This window comes from Oncorhynchus mykiss, chromosome 14, assembly GCF_013265735.2.
Source record: "Oncorhynchus mykiss isolate Arlee chromosome 14, USDA_OmykA_1.1, whole genome shotgun sequence".
NCBI classification, from domain to species: domain Eukaryota; kingdom Metazoa; phylum Chordata; class Actinopteri; order Salmoniformes; family Salmonidae; genus Oncorhynchus; species Oncorhynchus mykiss.
This window is the reverse complement of record NC_048578.1, coordinates 34,564,031-34,581,300: the sequence shown is the minus strand read 5'-3', so window position 1 is coordinate 34,581,300 and position 17,270 is coordinate 34,564,031. Positions and strand designations below refer to the sequence as shown.

General features: G+C 44.5%; 1 protein-coding gene across 4 annotated transcripts in view; it reads right to left on the bottom strand.

The window, feature by feature from the left end:
- LOC110489175 (copper-transporting ATPase 1) overlaps positions 1 to 17,270 on the bottom strand; it is a 33,634-nt gene continuing 16,364 nt past the window's right edge. For all 4 annotated transcript variants that reach the window (XM_036943383.1, XM_036943384.1, XM_036943382.1 and 1 more), the window contains exons 8-23: positions 17,151 to 17,227; positions 16,779 to 17,001; positions 13,045 to 13,278; positions 11,880 to 11,971; positions 11,395 to 11,522; positions 11,151 to 11,305; positions 10,754 to 10,888; positions 9,471 to 9,665; positions 9,075 to 9,257; positions 8,259 to 8,330; positions 7,978 to 8,125; positions 7,578 to 7,724; positions 7,099 to 7,241; positions 6,506 to 6,709; positions 1,664 to 1,884; positions 1 to 1,358 (exon numbers count right to left, since the gene is read on the bottom strand). In XM_036943383.1, the coding sequence (XP_036799278.1) occupies positions 1,085 to 1,358; positions 1,664 to 1,884; positions 6,506 to 6,709; positions 7,099 to 7,241; positions 7,578 to 7,724; positions 7,978 to 8,125; positions 8,259 to 8,330; positions 9,075 to 9,257; positions 9,471 to 9,665; positions 10,754 to 10,888; positions 11,151 to 11,305; positions 11,395 to 11,522; positions 11,880 to 11,971; positions 13,045 to 13,278; positions 16,779 to 17,001; positions 17,151 to 17,227 (2,631 nt within the window). In that variant the 3' untranslated portion in view covers positions 1 to 1,084. The remainder of the gene's footprint in view (positions 1,359 to 1,663; positions 1,885 to 6,505; positions 6,710 to 7,098; positions 7,242 to 7,577; positions 7,725 to 7,977; positions 8,126 to 8,258; positions 8,331 to 9,074; positions 9,258 to 9,470; positions 9,666 to 10,753; positions 10,889 to 11,150; positions 11,306 to 11,394; positions 11,523 to 11,879; positions 11,972 to 13,044; positions 13,279 to 16,778; positions 17,002 to 17,150; positions 17,228 to 17,270) is intronic.

The window sequence follows — 17,270 nt, the reverse complement described above, 5'->3', positions numbered from 1 at the left end:
ATCCTTAGAGTTTATACAGTACATTCTTTAGATGATACAATATATATTTCTTAATTTGAGAAAACAAAGTTTGTTGGAAACATACGGATAACAAACAAACATCCTCAACAACATTCCTTCATGTTCCAAGGAAAATATATGACAAAAGTACAAATAAGTACTGTGGTAATTGTTTTTGTTTTTAAATAAGGCTAATATAAATACTCTCGTTACAAAATGGGTCGTTTGAGCCCTGAATTCTGATTGGCTGAAAGCCATGGTATATCAGACCATAAACCACGGGTATGACAAAACATTTATTTTTTACTTCTCTAATTACATTGGTAACCAGTTTATAATAGCAATAAGGCACTTCGGGGGGTTTGTGGTATATGGCCAATATACCACAGTTAAGGGCTGTGTCCAGGCACTCCGCGTTGCGTTGTGCATAAGAACAGCCCTTAGCCGTGGTATATTGGCCTTATACCACACCTCCTCGGGCCTCATTGCTTAATTATACAATCATAATATACAACAGTATATTTAATACACTTCTGCTGCCTCAGAAGGACTTTTGTTTTGTCACATTAAGTACACTTTAACATGGGGCACCATTTTAGGATGTCTTTGGATAAATGTCAAAAGATTGTCTCTGCAAACCTTCATATTATAAAGCACATAGAAAAAGATTGCAGTGCAGTCTTCCTAATGACACCTGCATCGTCTTTCAGCTGAAGCTCTTAACACCCTGGACAAAGAGTCAGAGCTCCTATAAAAACCCCAGTGTAAGACCCCATCCCCTGAGGGTACAAGTGGCCATTGACAAAAGACCCAGGGCAGCGGTAGAGTGAACATGAAGCCCCCCCTCCAGGCATCCATTGGAGTGCGCGCTGTCAGTCAGACGGTGTGGGGCAACAGAAAGGCTTTTTCCAAGTCAAAAGATGGTCACACTGGGGGCACCTGTGTTGATTGATGGGGCAATTAACTTATGTAACCCACTTAGCCTTCGCTACCTTACGTTAGCTTAGCGTAGCCTAGTCAAGCATAAAATGGCTAAACCAATCTTAAATTAGCATAGACTAGCGTAGCTTAGCATAACCTAGCCTCAGACAAACTCCTCCTCGCAGAGGGCCTCCCCCACCAGCAATGAGTGTTTGTCGGGTTCGCTGAGGGCCATGCTGTTCAGGGAGTGCTTTGATTGGAGGGAGTTGATGGAGGCGCGGCTGAAGTTAACGACGCGGTCCAATAGGCTCAGCTTGGGGGAGGAACGGCGCAGCTCGCCCATGCCGATGTGTACACTGACGTCTGATAGGCTTGCAGCGTCTCTCTTCTGACTGCCCAGACGAGACTCCAGCAGCTCAGCGCTGGGCTTAGTGTAGCTACAAACAGAGAGAGAAGAGAGTTAGTGTAGCTACAAACAAACACACAGAGAGAGAGAGAGAGAGACAGAGAGAGAGAGAGAAGAGTTTGTGTAGCTACAAACAGAGAAGAGTTAGTGTAGCTACAAACACACAGAGATGAGAGTTAGTGTAGCTACAAATAGAGAGAGAGAAGAGAGTTAGTGTAGCTACAAATAGAGAGAGAGAGAGGAGAGTTAGTGTAGCTACAAATAGAGAGAGAGAGAGGAGAGTTAGTGTAGCTACAAATAGAGAGAGAGAAGAGAGTACCTGGTCTGGTAACTCACCATTTAAGTAGTAAAGAGGACAGCACCACAGAGACAGAGGAGAGGGCCATGGCAGCAGAACCCATCCACGGCTGGAGAACCAGACCAACAGGCATGAACACCCCAGCAGCGATAGGGATCCCCACCAGGTTATAGACCAGAGCAAACACAAAGTTGATCCTGATTCTCTTGACGGTCTTCTTGGACAGGTCAATACTCCCCACCACATCCAGCAGGTCATTCTGTAGACAGTAGAGAGAGAACATGGAAAGAGAACGAGACACGGGGTAGAGAGGAAAACTTAGTATTCAAGACAGACTGAGCTTTACCATGACAATAAAATTGCGCAATTCTTCAAAAATGAATTTGAGGCCAACAGATTAACATGCAGAGACGATCAGACAGCTTAACATGTAGAGACGATCAGACAGATTAACATGTGGAGACGATCAGACAGATTAACATGTGGAGACGATCAGACAGATTAACATGTAGAGACGATCAGACAGATTAACATGTGGAGGCGATCAGACAGATTAACATGTGGAGAAGAACAGACAGATTAACATGTGGAGACGATCAGACAACCAGACAGATTAACTTCTTATGGTTTGGGGGCAGTATTGAGTAGCTTGGATGAATAAGGTGCCCAGAGTAAACTGCCTGCTACTCAGGCCCAGAAGCTATGATATGCATATTATTAGTAGATTTGGATAGAAACCCTCTGAAGTTTCTAGAACTGTTTGAATGATGTCTGTGAGTATAACAGAACTCATATTCCAGGCAAAAACCTGAGAAAAAATCCAACCAGGAAGTGGGAAATCTGAGGTTTGTAGGTTTTCAAGTCTTTGCCTATCCAAGATAGTGTAAATTTGGTCCGATTGCATTTCCTAAGGCTTCCACTAGATGTCAACAGTCTTTAGAACCTTGTTTCAGGCTTCTACTGTGAAGGAGGAGAGAATAAGAGCTGATTGAGTAAGAGGTCTGCCAGAATGCCATGAGCTCAGTCAGGTGCGCTCCAGTGAGAGGTAACTGCGTTCCATTGCATTTCTAAAGACAAAGGAATTCTCCAGTTGAAACATTATTGAAGATTTATGTTAAAAACATCCTAGATTGATTCTACACATTGTTTGACATGTTTCTACGAACTGTAATGGAATTTTTTGACTTCCTCTGGCCTGCGCGTCATGAATTTGGATTTGTGAACTAAAGGCGCGAACAAAAAGGAGGTATTTGGACATAAATTATGGACTTTATCTAACAAAACAGACATTTATTGTGGAACTGGGATTCCTGGGAGTGCATTCTGATGAAGATCATCAAAGGTAAGGGAATATTTATAATGCTATTTCTGACTTCTGTTGACTCCACAACATGGCGGATATCTGTATGGCTTGTTTTTGTGTCTAAGCGCTGTACTCAGATTATAGCATGGTGCGCTTTTTTTGAAATCTGACACCACAGTTGCATTAAGGAAAAGTTTATCTAAAGTTCCATGCATAACACTTGTATCTTTTATCAATGTTTATTATGAGTATTTCTGTAAATTGATGTGGCTCTCTGCAAAATCACCGGATGTTTTGGAAGCAGAACGTTACGCGCCAATGTAAACTGAGATTTTTGGATATAAATATGAGCATTATCGAATAAAACATACATGTATTGTGTAACATGAAGTCCTAGGAGTGTCATCTGATGAAGATCAAAGGTTAGTGATTCATTTTATCTCTTTTTGTGCTTTTGTGACTCCTCTCTTTGGATGGAAAAATGGCTGTGTTTTTCTGTGACTAGGTACTGACCTAACATAATCGTTTGGTTTGCTTTCGTCGTAAAGCCTTTTTGAAATCGGACACTGTGGTGGGATTAACAACAAGAATACCTTTAAAATGATATAAAATACATGTATGTTTAAGGAATTTTAATTATGAGCTTTCTGTTGTTTTGAATTTGGCGCCCTGCACTTTCACTGGCTGTTGTCATATCGATCCCGTTAACGGGATCTCAGCCGTAATTAACATGTAGAGACGATCAGACAGTCAGACAGATTAACATGTAGAGACGATCAGACAGCCAGACAGATTAACATGTAGGGACGATCAGACAGCTTAACATGTAGAGACGATCAGACAGCCAGACAGATTAACGTGTAGTGACGGCCAGACAGCCAGACAGATTAACATGTAGGGACGATCAGACAGCTTAACATGTAGAGACGATCAGACAGATTAACATGTAGAGACGAACAGACAGATTAACATGTAGAGACGATCAGACAGATTAACATGTAGAGACGAACAGACAGATTAACATGTAGAGACGAACAGACAGATTAACATGTAGAGACGATCAGACAGATTAACATGTGGAGACGATCAGACAGATTAACATGTAGATGAACAGACAGATTAACATGTAGAGACGATCAGACAGCCAGACAGATTAACATGTAGAGACGATCAGACAGCCAGACAGATTAACATGTAGAGACGATCAGACAGCCAGACAGATTAACATGTAGATGAACAGACAGATTAACATGTAGAGACGATCAGACAGCCAGACAGATTAACATGTAAAGAAGATCAGACAGCCAGACAGATTAACATGTAGATGAACAGACAGATTAACATGTAGAGACGATCAGACAGATTAACATGTGGAGACGATCAGACAGATTAACATGTAGATGAACAGACAGATTAACATGTGGAGACGATCAGACAGATTAACATGTAGATGAACAGACAGATTAACATGTAGAGACGATCAGACAGCCAGACAGATTAACATGTAGAGACGATCAGACAGCCAGACAGATTAACATGTAGAGACGATCAGACAGCCAGACAGATTAACATGTAGATGAACAGACAGATTAACATGTAGAGACGAACAGACAGATTAACATGTAGAGACGATCAGACAGATTAACATGTAGAGACGAACAGACAGATTAACATGTAGAGACGAACAGACAGATTAACATGTAGAGACGATCAGACAGATTAACATGTGGAGACGATCAGACAGATTAACATGTAGATGAACAGACAGATTAACATGTAGAGACGATCAGACAGCCAGACAGATTAACATGTAGAGACGATCAGACAGCCAGACAGATTAACATGTAGAGACGATCAGACAGCCAGACAGATTAACATGTAGATGAACAGACAGATTAACATGTAGAGACGATCAGACAGCCAGACAGATTAACATGTAAAGAAGATCAGACAGCCAGACAGATTAACATGTAGATGAACAGACAGATTAACATGTAGAGACGATCAGACAGATTAACATGTAGAGACGAACAGACAGATTAACATGTAGAGACGAACAGACAGATTAACATGTGGAGACGATCAGACAGATTAACATGTAGATGAACAGACAGATTAACATGTAGAGACGATCAGACAGCCAGACAGATTAACATGTAGAGACGATCAGACAGCCAGACAGATTAACATGTAGATGAACAGACAGATTAACATGTAGAGACGATCAGACAGCCAGACAGATTAACATGTAAAGATCAGACAGCCAGACAGATTAACATGTAGAGACGATCAGACAGATTAACATGTGGAGACGATCAGACAGATTAACATGTAGATGAACAGACAGATTAACATGTAGAGACGATCAGACAGCCAGACAGATTAACATGTAGAGACGATCAGACAGCCAGACAGATTAACATGTAGAGACGATCAGACAGCCAGACAGATTAACATGTAGATGAACAGACAGATTAACATGTAGAGACGATCAGACAGATTAACATGTAGAGACGAACAGACAGATTAACATGTAGAGACGAACAGACAGATTAACATGTGGAGACGATCAGACAGATTAACATGTAGATGAACAGACAGATTAACATGTAGAGACGATCAGACAGCCAGACAGATTAACATGTAGAGACGATCAGACAGCCAGACAGATTAACATGTAGATGAACAGACAGATTAACATGTAGAGACGATCAGACAGCCAGACAGATTAACATGTAAAGATCAGACAGCCAGACAGATTAACATGTAGAGACGATCAGACAGATTAACATGTGGAGACGATCAGACAGATTAACATGTAGATGAACAGACAGATTAACATGTAGAGACGATCAGACAGCCAGACAGATTAACATGTAGAGACGATCAGACAGCCAGACAGATTAACATGTAGAGACGATCAGACAGCCAGACAGATTAACATGTAGATGAACAGACAGATTAACATGTAGAGACGAACAGACAGATTAACATGTAGAGACGATCAGACAGATTAACATGTAGAGACGAACAGACAGATTAACATGTAGAGACGATCAGACAGATTAACATGTGGAGACGATCAGACAGATTAACATGTAGATGAACAGACAGATTAACATGTAGAGACGATCAGACAGCCAGACAGATTAACATGTAGAGACGATCAGACAGCCAGACAGATTAACATGTAGAGACGATCAGACAGCCAGACAGATTAACATGTAGATGAACAGACAGATTAACATGTAGAGACGATCAGACAGCCAGACAGATTAACATGTAAAGAAGATCAGACAGCCAGACAGATTAACATGTAGATGAACAGACAGATTAACATGTAGAGACGATCAGACAGCCAGACAGATTAACATGTAGAGACGATCAGACAGCCAGACAGATTAACATGTAGATGAACAGACAGATTAACATGTAGAGACGATCAGACAGCCAGACAGATTAACATGTAAAGAAGATCAGACAGCCAGACAGATTAACATGTAGATGAACAGACAGATTAACATGTAGAGACGGCCAGACAGATTAACAGCCGTCCACTCAGCTCTCTGCTCCTCACCCTGATCAGCACCACGTCAGCTGCCTCTATGGCCACGTCGGTGCCAGTTCCTATGGCGATGCCAACGTCTGCCATGGCCAGAGCGGGCGAGTCGTTGACCCCGTCACCCACCATGGCCACCCTCTTCCCTGCCTGCTGCAGCTGCTCTACCTTGGCCACCTTGTGGGACGGCAGCACCTCCGCAAACACCTTCCTGATGCCCACCTGGAGGGGACAGAGAGACAGCTAAATGACAGTTCACAACCTACAATAAAACTACATTTACACCTTCCTGATGCCCACCTGGAGGGGACAGAGAGACAGCTAAATGACAGTTCACAACCTACAAAAAAACTAGTTACACCTTCCTGATACCCACCTGGAGGGGACAGAGAGACAGCTAAATGACAGTTCACAACCTACAATAAAAGCACATTTACATTTGGGTTGTTTATCAGATGCTGTTTTCCAGAGTGACATGTTCTGGTTCAGTGCATTCATAAACATTAGATTTGCATGTAGTACTCTGTCGTCTCCTGAACACAGCTCGTTGATGGTTTCAATGAAATGGATCCCGTGACCTCTGAACCCTACCACCCAGTCCTGTCCCCTACCTGAGCAGCGATGGCCCGTGCCGTCTTGCTGTTGTCTCCAGTCATCAGAATCACCTCCAGCCCCATGGCCTGCAGCGTGTATACTGCCAACTCTGCCTCAGGCTTCACGGTGTCTGCTATGGCTATCATGGCACATAGAAGACCTACAGAGAGAGAGAGAGACGGGGAGAGAGAGAGAGACGGGGAGAGAGAGAGAGACGGGGAGAGAGAGAGAGACGGGGAGGGAGAGAGAGACGGGGAGGGAGAGAGAGACGGGGAGGGAGAGAGAGACGGGGAGGGAGAGAGAGACGGGGAGGGAGAGAGAGACGGGGAGGGAGAGAGAGACGGGGAGGGAGAGACGGGGAGAGAGAGACGGGGAGAGAGAGACGGGGAGAGAGAGACGGGGAGAGAGAGACGGGGAGAGAGAGACGGGGAGAGAGAGGTTATATACTCAGCAACACAATGGATTAAGGGTTGGAAACTCCTCCTCAGTAACTCACTGTCGACTGCCACCAGTACAGCAGTGCGTCCTCTGCGTTCATGTTCATTCATGGTCTCGTCAACATCAGGTCTGATCTGCAGTCCGTTCCTCCTCATCCACTCCCTGTTCCCTATCAACACCACGTAGGATGCTGTCTGCACCAGGTCTATAGAGGAACACACAGAGAGGTTACTGGCTCCCTATCAACACCAGGTCTATAGAGGAACACACAGAGGTTACTGGCTCCCTATCAACACCACGTAGGATGCTGTCTGCTCCAGGGCTATAGAGGAACACAGAGGGGAATAGTCAGGCCTTATGGTGAATAATAATTGACAATAAGGGCTAATTTAAGATTATATTTTCCATTTGGCTTTAAAATAGCTGTCCTATTTTGCACTACACATCCCAGTACGCACTGAGAGGCTGCGGGTCCATGATGAGGGGGTGTGATCCTGGCCGGGTTCTGGAGTCACTGATCTGGACCAGAACACTGTTTCCCTGGTTGTTGTCTTCACTGTCACTGTCCTCTTGATGTTGTCTCAGCAGGGTCTCTGTGTTACTGACCTAACACACACACAGGTTTAGTTATTACACAGCCGTCACTGTCCTCTCCTGACGGTCTCTGTGTTACTGACCTAACACACACACACACACACACACACCACTGTCCTCTCCTGACGGTCTCTGTGTTACTGACCTGGCATCGTATTCCACAGCCTGGCACAGCCTGGAAGTCAGTACACGCACCAAGGGACTCTGTCCCCAGCTCCTAACACAGAGAGACAGATTAGTACACTTCATCTGGATTCACAATGACAGACTGGCACTTGGAATGATCCACTCACGAGGATTCACAGCCAGTCTCCTACCTGTCAGCTGTAGGACTCGCCCCTGTTTACGGTACTTGGTAACAGACTCACCTGTTTACAGTACTTGGTAACACACTCGCTCGCCCCTGTTTACAGTACTTGGTAACACACTCGCCCGCCCCTGTTTACAGTACTTGGTAACAGACTCGCCCGCCCCTGTTTACAGTACTTGGTAACAGACTCGCTCCCGTTTACAGTACTTGGTAACAGACTCGCTCCCGTTTACAGTACTTGGTAACAGACTCACCTGTTTACAGTACTTGGTAACACACTCGCCCGCCCCTGTTTACAGTACTTGGTAACAGACTCGCTCCCCCCTGTTTACAGTACTTGGTAACAGACTCGCTCCCGTTTACAGTACTTGGTAACAGACTCGCCCCCGTTTACAGTACTTGGTAACAGACTCGCCCCCGTTTACAGTACTTGGTAACAGACTCGCCCCTGTTTACAGTACTTGGTAACAGACTCACCCGTTTACAGTACTTGGTAACAGACGCACCCGTTTACAGTACTTGGTAACAGACGCACCCGTTTACAGTACTTGGTAACAGACGCACCCGTTTACAGTACTTGGTAATAGACTCACCCGTTTACAGTAGTTGGTAACAGACTCACCCGTTTACAGTACTTGGTAACAGACTCACCTGTTTACAGTACTTGGTAATGGCAGCTCCCAGCGGGTGTTCACTGTTGTTCTCTGCAGTACCTACGATGGCCAGCAGACGGGAGCGAGGCATCCTGTTCCCCTCCACTACGATCTTCACCTGGATGACTTTAGGAGCTCCGTAGGTGATGGTACCCGTCTTATCAAACACCACTGTCTGGATCTGGAAAATATACCGTTTCTTTTGTAATGAGTGAGGAATAAGGGAAGCGACAGTATCGCGATCCTCAGACAATTTAATAACATACAGTCGCAAACAATCAGATTCTGACTACAAACATGAGGCATAACATATCAAACCTAATGATTTTTTACTATCAATATGATATTATTAGTGATCGACTACGGTCTGATTGGTAGTGTCTTCTCCCCTCACCTTGTGTGCCATCTCTAGTGGTTCCCCTCCCTTGATGAGGATACCGTTCTGAGCGCCCACCCCCGTGCCCACCATCACAGCTGTCGGGGTTGCCAGGCCCAGAGAGCAGGGGCAGGCGATACACAGCACCGTGATGGAGGCCTGGAAGGCAAACCTGATCACAGCTTCTGCCTTGGAGATGCTCTTATCATAGCCCTGTAGAGGGAGCCAGTGAAACAGGGGAACAGTCTGGTTTACATTTCAATAGTCTAATGCTGATTTCCTCTCCTTGATCAGCCTCCACTGTTTAAACAGGAAGTAGACAGGTGACAGCAGACTAGGGCTTTCCCATACTGCTCTCACAAAGAGACAGAACTTAAATGAAAATGATGAAAATAGCTGATTCAAGAAGGAATGATTTAGCTAAATACACCCCCTGTAAAGGTTTTACACAGATATCAGTATAGTAAAGGTTTTTACACAGATATCAGTATAGTAAAGGCTTTACACAGATATCAGTATAGTTAAGGTTTTTACACAGATATCAGTATAGTAAAGGTTTTTACACAGATATCAGTATAGTAAAGGTTTTTACACAGATATCAGTATAGTAAAGGTTTTTACACAGATATCTGTATAGTAAAGGTTTTTACACAGATATCAGTATAGTAAAGGTTTTAACACAGATATCAGTATAGTAAAGGTTTTTACACAGATATCAGTATAGTAAAGGTTTTTACACAGATATCAGTATAGTAAAGGTTTTTACACAGATATCAGTATAGTAAAGGTTTTTACACAGATATCAGTATAGTAAAGGTTTTACACAGATATCAGTATAGTAAAGGTTTTACACAGATATCAGTATAGTAAAGGTTTTACACAGATATCAGTATAATAAAGGTTTTACACAGATATCAGTATAGTAAAGGTTTTACACAGATATCAGTATAGTAAATGTTTTACACAGATATCAGTATAGTAAAGGTTTTACACAGATATCAGTATAGTAAAGGTTTTACACAGATATCTGTATAGTAAAGGTTTTACACAGATATCTGTATAGTAAAGGTTTTACACAGATATCAGTATAGTAAAGGTTTTACACAGATATCTGTATAGTAAAGGTTTTACACAGATATCTGTATAGTAAAGGTTTTACACAGATATCTGTATAGTAAAGGTTTTACACAGATATCTGTATAGTAAAGGTTTTACACAGATATCTGTATAGTAAAGGTTTTACACAGATATCTGTATAGTAAAGGTTTTACACAGATATCAGTATAGTAAAGGCTACTCACAGGGAAGTATTTCTCCACCAGTGGAAAGTCGACAAAGCCAATGAGGATCCAGGCGAACAGAGTGAGGAGAGAGACCCCAACGATGAACGGGACAAAGTAGCCACTGATCTTATCTGCAAACTGCTGGATGGGAGCCTGCAGGGGAGAGGTCAGAGGTCATAAAGGTAAAAAGGTTAAAGCGTAGGTCAGAGGTCACAGAGGTGAAGCTCTTCTAGCTCAGAACAACTGAAAAATTCATTCTGAGACAAATCCTCCATGTGTTGCCCAAGGTCAGTTCTGTCAAAATCAAATATTGACAAATATATATCCAATATCCCTTATATCCAACTCAAAGTACAGGAAACAGAAGATCGTTTTACACAAAAATGAACATATTACCACCACCAACCAGCCTCACCTTAGATGTCTGAGCCTCCTCCACTAGTTTAACTATCTGAGACAGGGTTGTGTCCAGGCCTACGTGTGTAGCACTGACGAGCAGAGAGCCGTTCTGGTTGATAGAGCCAGCTATCACTGAGCTGCCTGGCTTCTTAGTCACCGGCATGGCCTCGCCTGGGACACAAAACGCACATCAGAGACGATTAGCTTTGAGATGCATCTTCTGCAGGATCCTCAGAGTTGATCCTCCCACTGTCACCCACCTGTGATGAGAGACTCGTCAGCCATGCTGTGTCCCTCGATGACCCTCCCATCTACGGGGAACTTCCCTCCAGGAACCACCCTGACCACGTCTCCTCTCTGGACCAGCTCAACATCTACCTGCTCCTCACTGACACGGACAGAGAGAAAGGCGTGTAGTCGGATGTATAATGCACTGGTTCTATGTCATGTCTCAAAAGAGTTCGCTGTTCAATGTTGGCCTGGGGTCAGTTCTGATGAAACTTTAAAAACACTAGTGTCAAATATCTTACAGCATACCTTATCCAATTCCTAATCTCAGGGCCAGAAACGGTTTTGGTTATGATCAGAAACACCCAGGCTATCCAATTCCAGGTCTAGAAACAGGAGCTCTCAGCCTACCTTATCCAATTCCTAATCTCAGGGCCAGAAACGGTTTTGGTTATGATCAGAAACACCCAGTCTATCCAATTCCAGGTCTAGAAACAGGAGCTCTTTAAGGAAGTACCTGAGTACAGACATGTCCGTGTTGAGCGTGACCACCGTGGCCTCGCTGGCCTGGAGGGACATCAGCTTGGACAGAGCCTCTGACGTCTTACTCTGGAGGAGGGAGACAGAGCAGGAATATATGGTTGCTATAGCGACAGCAGGTCAGGAGTATATGGTTGCTATAGCGACAGAGCAGGTCAGGAGTATATGGTTGCTATAGCGACAGAGCAGGTCAGGAGTATATGGTTGCTATAGCGACAGAGCAGGTCAGGAGTATATGGTTGCTATAGCGACAGATCAGGTCAGGAGTATATGGTTGCTATAGCGACAGAGCAGGTCAGGAGTATATGGTTGCTATAGCGACAGAGCAGGTCAGGAGTATATGGTTGCGTTAGCGACAGAGCAGGTCAGGAGTATATGGTTGCGTTAGCGACAGAGCAGGTCAGGAGTATATGGTTGTGTTAGCGACAGAGCAGGTCAGGAGTATATGGTTGTGTTAGCGACAGAGCAGGTCAGGAGTATATGGTTGTGTTAGCGACAGAGCAGGTCAGGAGTATATGGTTGTGTTAGCGACAGAGCAGGTCAGGAGTATATGGTTGCGTTAGCGACAGAGCAGGTCAGGAGTATATGGTTGCGTTAGCGACAGAGCAGGTCAGGAGTATATGGTTGCGTTAGCGACAGAGCAGGTCAGGAGTATATGGTTGCGTTAGCGACAGAGCAGGTCAGGAGTATATGGTTGCGTTAGCGACAGAGCAGGTCAGGAGTATATGGTTGCGTTAGCGACAGAGCAGGTCAGGAGTATATGGTTGCGTTAGCGACAGAGCAGGTCAGGAGTATATGGTTGCGTTAGCGACAGAGCAGGTCAGGAGTATATGGTTGCGTTAGCGACAGAGCAGGTCAGGAGTATATGGTTGTGTTAGCTACAGAGCAGGTCAGGAGTATATGGTTGCTATAGCTACAGAGCAGGTCAGGAGTATATGGTTGCTATAGCGACAGAGCAGGTCAGGAGTATATGGTTGTGTTAGCGACAGAGCAGGTCAGGAGTATATGGTTGCGTTAGCGACAGAGCAGGTCAGGAGTATATGGTTGCTATAGCGACAGAGCAGGTCAGGATAATTTGTTCTTAATCGACTTGCCTAGTTAAATAAAAAGGTTAAATAAAAAGAGATGTATAGGTTCAGTACCTTGGCGATCTGCTCCAGCCAGCGCCCCAGGGAGATGAAGACAAAGAGCATGGGGGGCGTGTCAAAGAAGGTGATGGGGTTGACCTTTGCCCTCTCTATCATGGCGACCATGAGGATGACCACGGAGTAGGTGAAGGCTATGGAGGTGGCCAGCACGATGAGCACGTCCATGTTGGCGGTTTTGTGTTTCAGGGCCTTGTAGGCTTGGGTGTAGAAGTAGCGGCCGCCAATAAACTAAAGACAAGAAAGTTAGATCTTAATAATCAGGAAAAATATTCATTTCAGGTTTGATTAGGAAATGACTTCCACACTTGAGTCACAAATTGTGATTTATTTAATTAAGTATTGTGTTACTTAGAAAGATACACAAGATTTCCAAAAGTATGTGGACACCTGCTAGTCGAATATTTCATTCCAAAATGATGGGTATTAATATGGAGTTGGTCCCCCGTTTGCTGCTATAACAGCCTCCACTCTTCTGGGAAGGATTTCCACTAGATATTGGAACATCGTGGCAGTGACTTGCTTCCATTCAGCCACAAGAGCATTAGTGTGGTCGGGCACAGATGTTGGGCGATTAGGCCTGGCTCGTAGTCAGTGTTCCAATTCATCCCAAAGGTGTTCGATGGGATTGAGGTCAGGGCTCTGAAGGCCATTCAAGTTCTTCCACACTGATCTCAACAAACCATTTCTGTAAGGACCTCGCTTTGTGCACTGGGGCATTGTCATGCTGAAACAGGAAAGGGCCTTCCCCAAACTGTTGCCACAAAGTTGGAAGCACAGAATTGTCTAGAATGTCATTGTATGCTGTAGCATTAAGATTTCCCTTCGCTGGAACTAATGGGCCTAGCCTGAAACACGAAAAACAGCCCCAGAGCATTATTCCTTCTCCACCAAACTTTATAGTTTTGCACTATGCATTCAGGCAGGTTGAGTTCTCCAGGCATCCGCCAAACCCAGATTCGTCCGTCGGATTGCCAGATGATAAATTGGGATTCATCACTCCAGAGAACGCATTTTCACTGCTCCTGAGTCTGGCGGCGAGCTTTACACTAGTCCAGCCGACGCTTGGCATTGCGAATGGTGATCTTAGGCTTGTGTGCGGCTGCTGGTCCATGGAGACCCATTTCATGAAGCTTCTGACGAACAGCTCTTGTGCTGAAGCAGCTTCCAGAAGTACAGTGCCTTGCGAAAGTATTCGGCCCCCTTGAACTTTGCGACCTTTTGCCACATTTCAGGCTTCAAACATAAAGATATAAAACTGTATTTTTTTGTGAAGAATCAACAACAAGTGGGACACAATCATGAAGTGGAATGACATTTATTGGATATTTCAAACTTTTTTAACAAATCAAAAACTGAAAAATTGGGCGTGTAAAATTATTCAGCCCCTTTACTTTCAGTGCAGCAAACTCTCCAGAAGTTCAGTGAGGATCTCTGAATGATCCAATGTTGACTTAAATGACCAGTGATGATAAATACAATCCACCTGTGTGTAATCAAGTCTCCGTATAAATGCACCTGCACTGTGATAGTCTCAGAGGTCCGTTAAAAGCGCAGAGAGCATCATGAAGAACAAGGAACACACCAGGCAGGTCCGAGATACTATTGTGAAGAAGTTTAAAGCCGGATTTGGATACAAAAATATTTCCCAAGCTTCAAACATCCCAAGGAGCACTGTGCAAGCGATAATATTGAAATGGAAGGAGTATCAGGCCACTGCAAATCTACCAAGACCTGGCCGTCCCTCTAAACTTTTAGCTCATACAAGGAGAAGACTGATCAGAGATGCAGCCAAGAGGCCCATAATCACTCTGGATGAACTGCAGAGATCTACAGCTGAGGTGGGAGACTCTGTCCATAGGACAACAATCAGTCGTATATTGCACAAATCTGGCCTTTATGGAAGAGTGGCAAGAAGAAAGCCATTTCTTAAAGATATCCATAAAAAGTGTTGTTTAAAGTTTGCCACAAGCCACCTGGGAGACACACCAAACATGTGGAAGAAGGTGCTCTGGTCAGATGAAACCAAAATTGAACTTTTTGGCAACAATGCAAAACGTTATGTTTGGCGTAAAAGCAACACAGCTGAACACACCGTCCCCACTGTCAAACATGGTGGTGGCAGCATCATGGTTTGGGCCTGCTTTTCTTCAGCAGGGACAGGGAAGATGGTTAAAATTGATGGGAAGATGGATGGAGCCAAATACAGGACCATTCTGGAAGAAAACCTGATGGAGTCTGCAAAAGACCTGAGACTGGGACGGAGATTTGTCTTCCAACAAGACAATGATCCAAAACATAAAGCAAAATCTACAATGGAATGGTTCAAAAATAAACATATCCAGGTGTTAGAATGGCCAAGTCAAAGTCCAGACCTGAATCCAATCGAGAATCTGTGAAAAGAACTGAAAACTGCTGTTCACAAATGCTCTCCATTCAACCTCACTGAGCTCAAGCTGTTTTGCAAGGAGGAATGGGAAAAAAAATTCAGTCTCTCGATGTGCAAAACTGATAGAGACATACCCCAAGCGACTTACAGCTGTAATCGCAGCAAAAGGTGGCGCTACAAAGTATTAACTTAAGGGGGCTGAATAATTTTGCACGCCTAATTTTTCAGTTTTTGATTTGTTAAAAAAGTTTGAAATATCCAATAAATGTCATTCCACTTCATGATTGTGTCCCACTTGTTGATTCTTCACAAAAAAATACAGTTTTATATCTTTATGTTTGAAGCCTGAAATGTGGCAAAAGGTCGCAAAGTTCAAGGGGGCCGAATACTTTCGCAAGGCACTGTAATTAATTTTAGAATAAGGGTGTGGAATGTGGAAAAATCAAGGGGTCCGAATACTTTCCGGAGGCACTATATATAAAATGTAAATCTAATTTTAAATCAGGGGCTTATTCAGTCTGATATGATCTATTCTATTCAACAGAGTCTTGTTTGTTCTACATAATATATTTCTAGCTAAATGTTCTATGACCTTGCACTCTTGACTGTTCCCTCCCTCCCCGTCTATACGCCCCAAATGACTGTTCCCTCCCTCCCCGTCTATACGCCCCAAATGACTGATCCTTCCCTCCCCGTCTATACGCCCCAAATGACTGATCCCTCCCTCCCCGTCTATACGCCCCAAATGACTGTTCCCTCCCTCCCCGTCTATACGCCCCAAATGACTGATCCCTCCCTCCCCGTCTATACGCCCCAAATGACTGTTCCCTCCCTCCCCGTCTATACGCCCCAAATGACTGATCCTTCCCTCCCTCCCAGTCTATACGCCCCAAATGACTGATCCTTCCCTCCCTCCCAGTCTATACGCCACTCTCATCTATCCTTCCCTCCCACTCTCCCATCTATCCCTCCCTCCCCATCTATCCTATCCCTCCCTCCCCCTCCATACATCTATCTATCCCTATCTCCCCATCTATCCCTCCCTCCCCATCCCTCCCTCTCCAGCTATCCCTCCCCCCCATCTATCCCTCCCTCCCCCATCTATCCTCTATCCCTCCCTCCCCCCTCCATATATCTATCCCTCCCTCCCCATCACTCCCCATCTATCCCTCCCTCTATACCTCCCACTCCCTCCATCTATCCCTCCATCTATCCCTCCATCTATCCCTCCATCTATCCCTCCATCTATCCCTCCATCTATCCCTCCATCTATCCCTCCATCTATCCCTCCATCTATCCCTCCATCTATCCCTCCATCTATCCCTCCCTCTTTTTCTCCTACCTGTACAGGGACACAGAAGAGGAATGAAATCAGGTTCATTATGGAGAGGCCTGGTAGCAGCTGTCTCTCCAGGAACATGGTGGAGTGATAGTGTTCCCGGTCCTGTGCGGTGGCGTTGTGCTGGTGAGACATGCTGATCTGGTGATCTACTATGATCATGTAGGTCATCATCCCCATGACTGGGACGCAGAAGAACAGGCTGACCAGGAACGACTTCCTCCATCTGGGAGGAGAGAGAGAGAGAGAGAGAGAGGAGGTGGTACGGAGATGGAGACAGACGAGTAATCTCGTCTACATAGCCAGTGAGGAAAAAACCCAAGCAGCTGAACTACTGCCACCCGTTATCCCACACCTCCCATTCCCTTCCATTACTGTGTGATTTCTCTGCTGTGGTCCAGGTGACTGCCGGTACGATCCCTCTTCACCAGAGATGCCTCGAAGCCCAGGTTCTGATAGACAAAATGAATGAATAAAATGTAACCCTTTATTTTA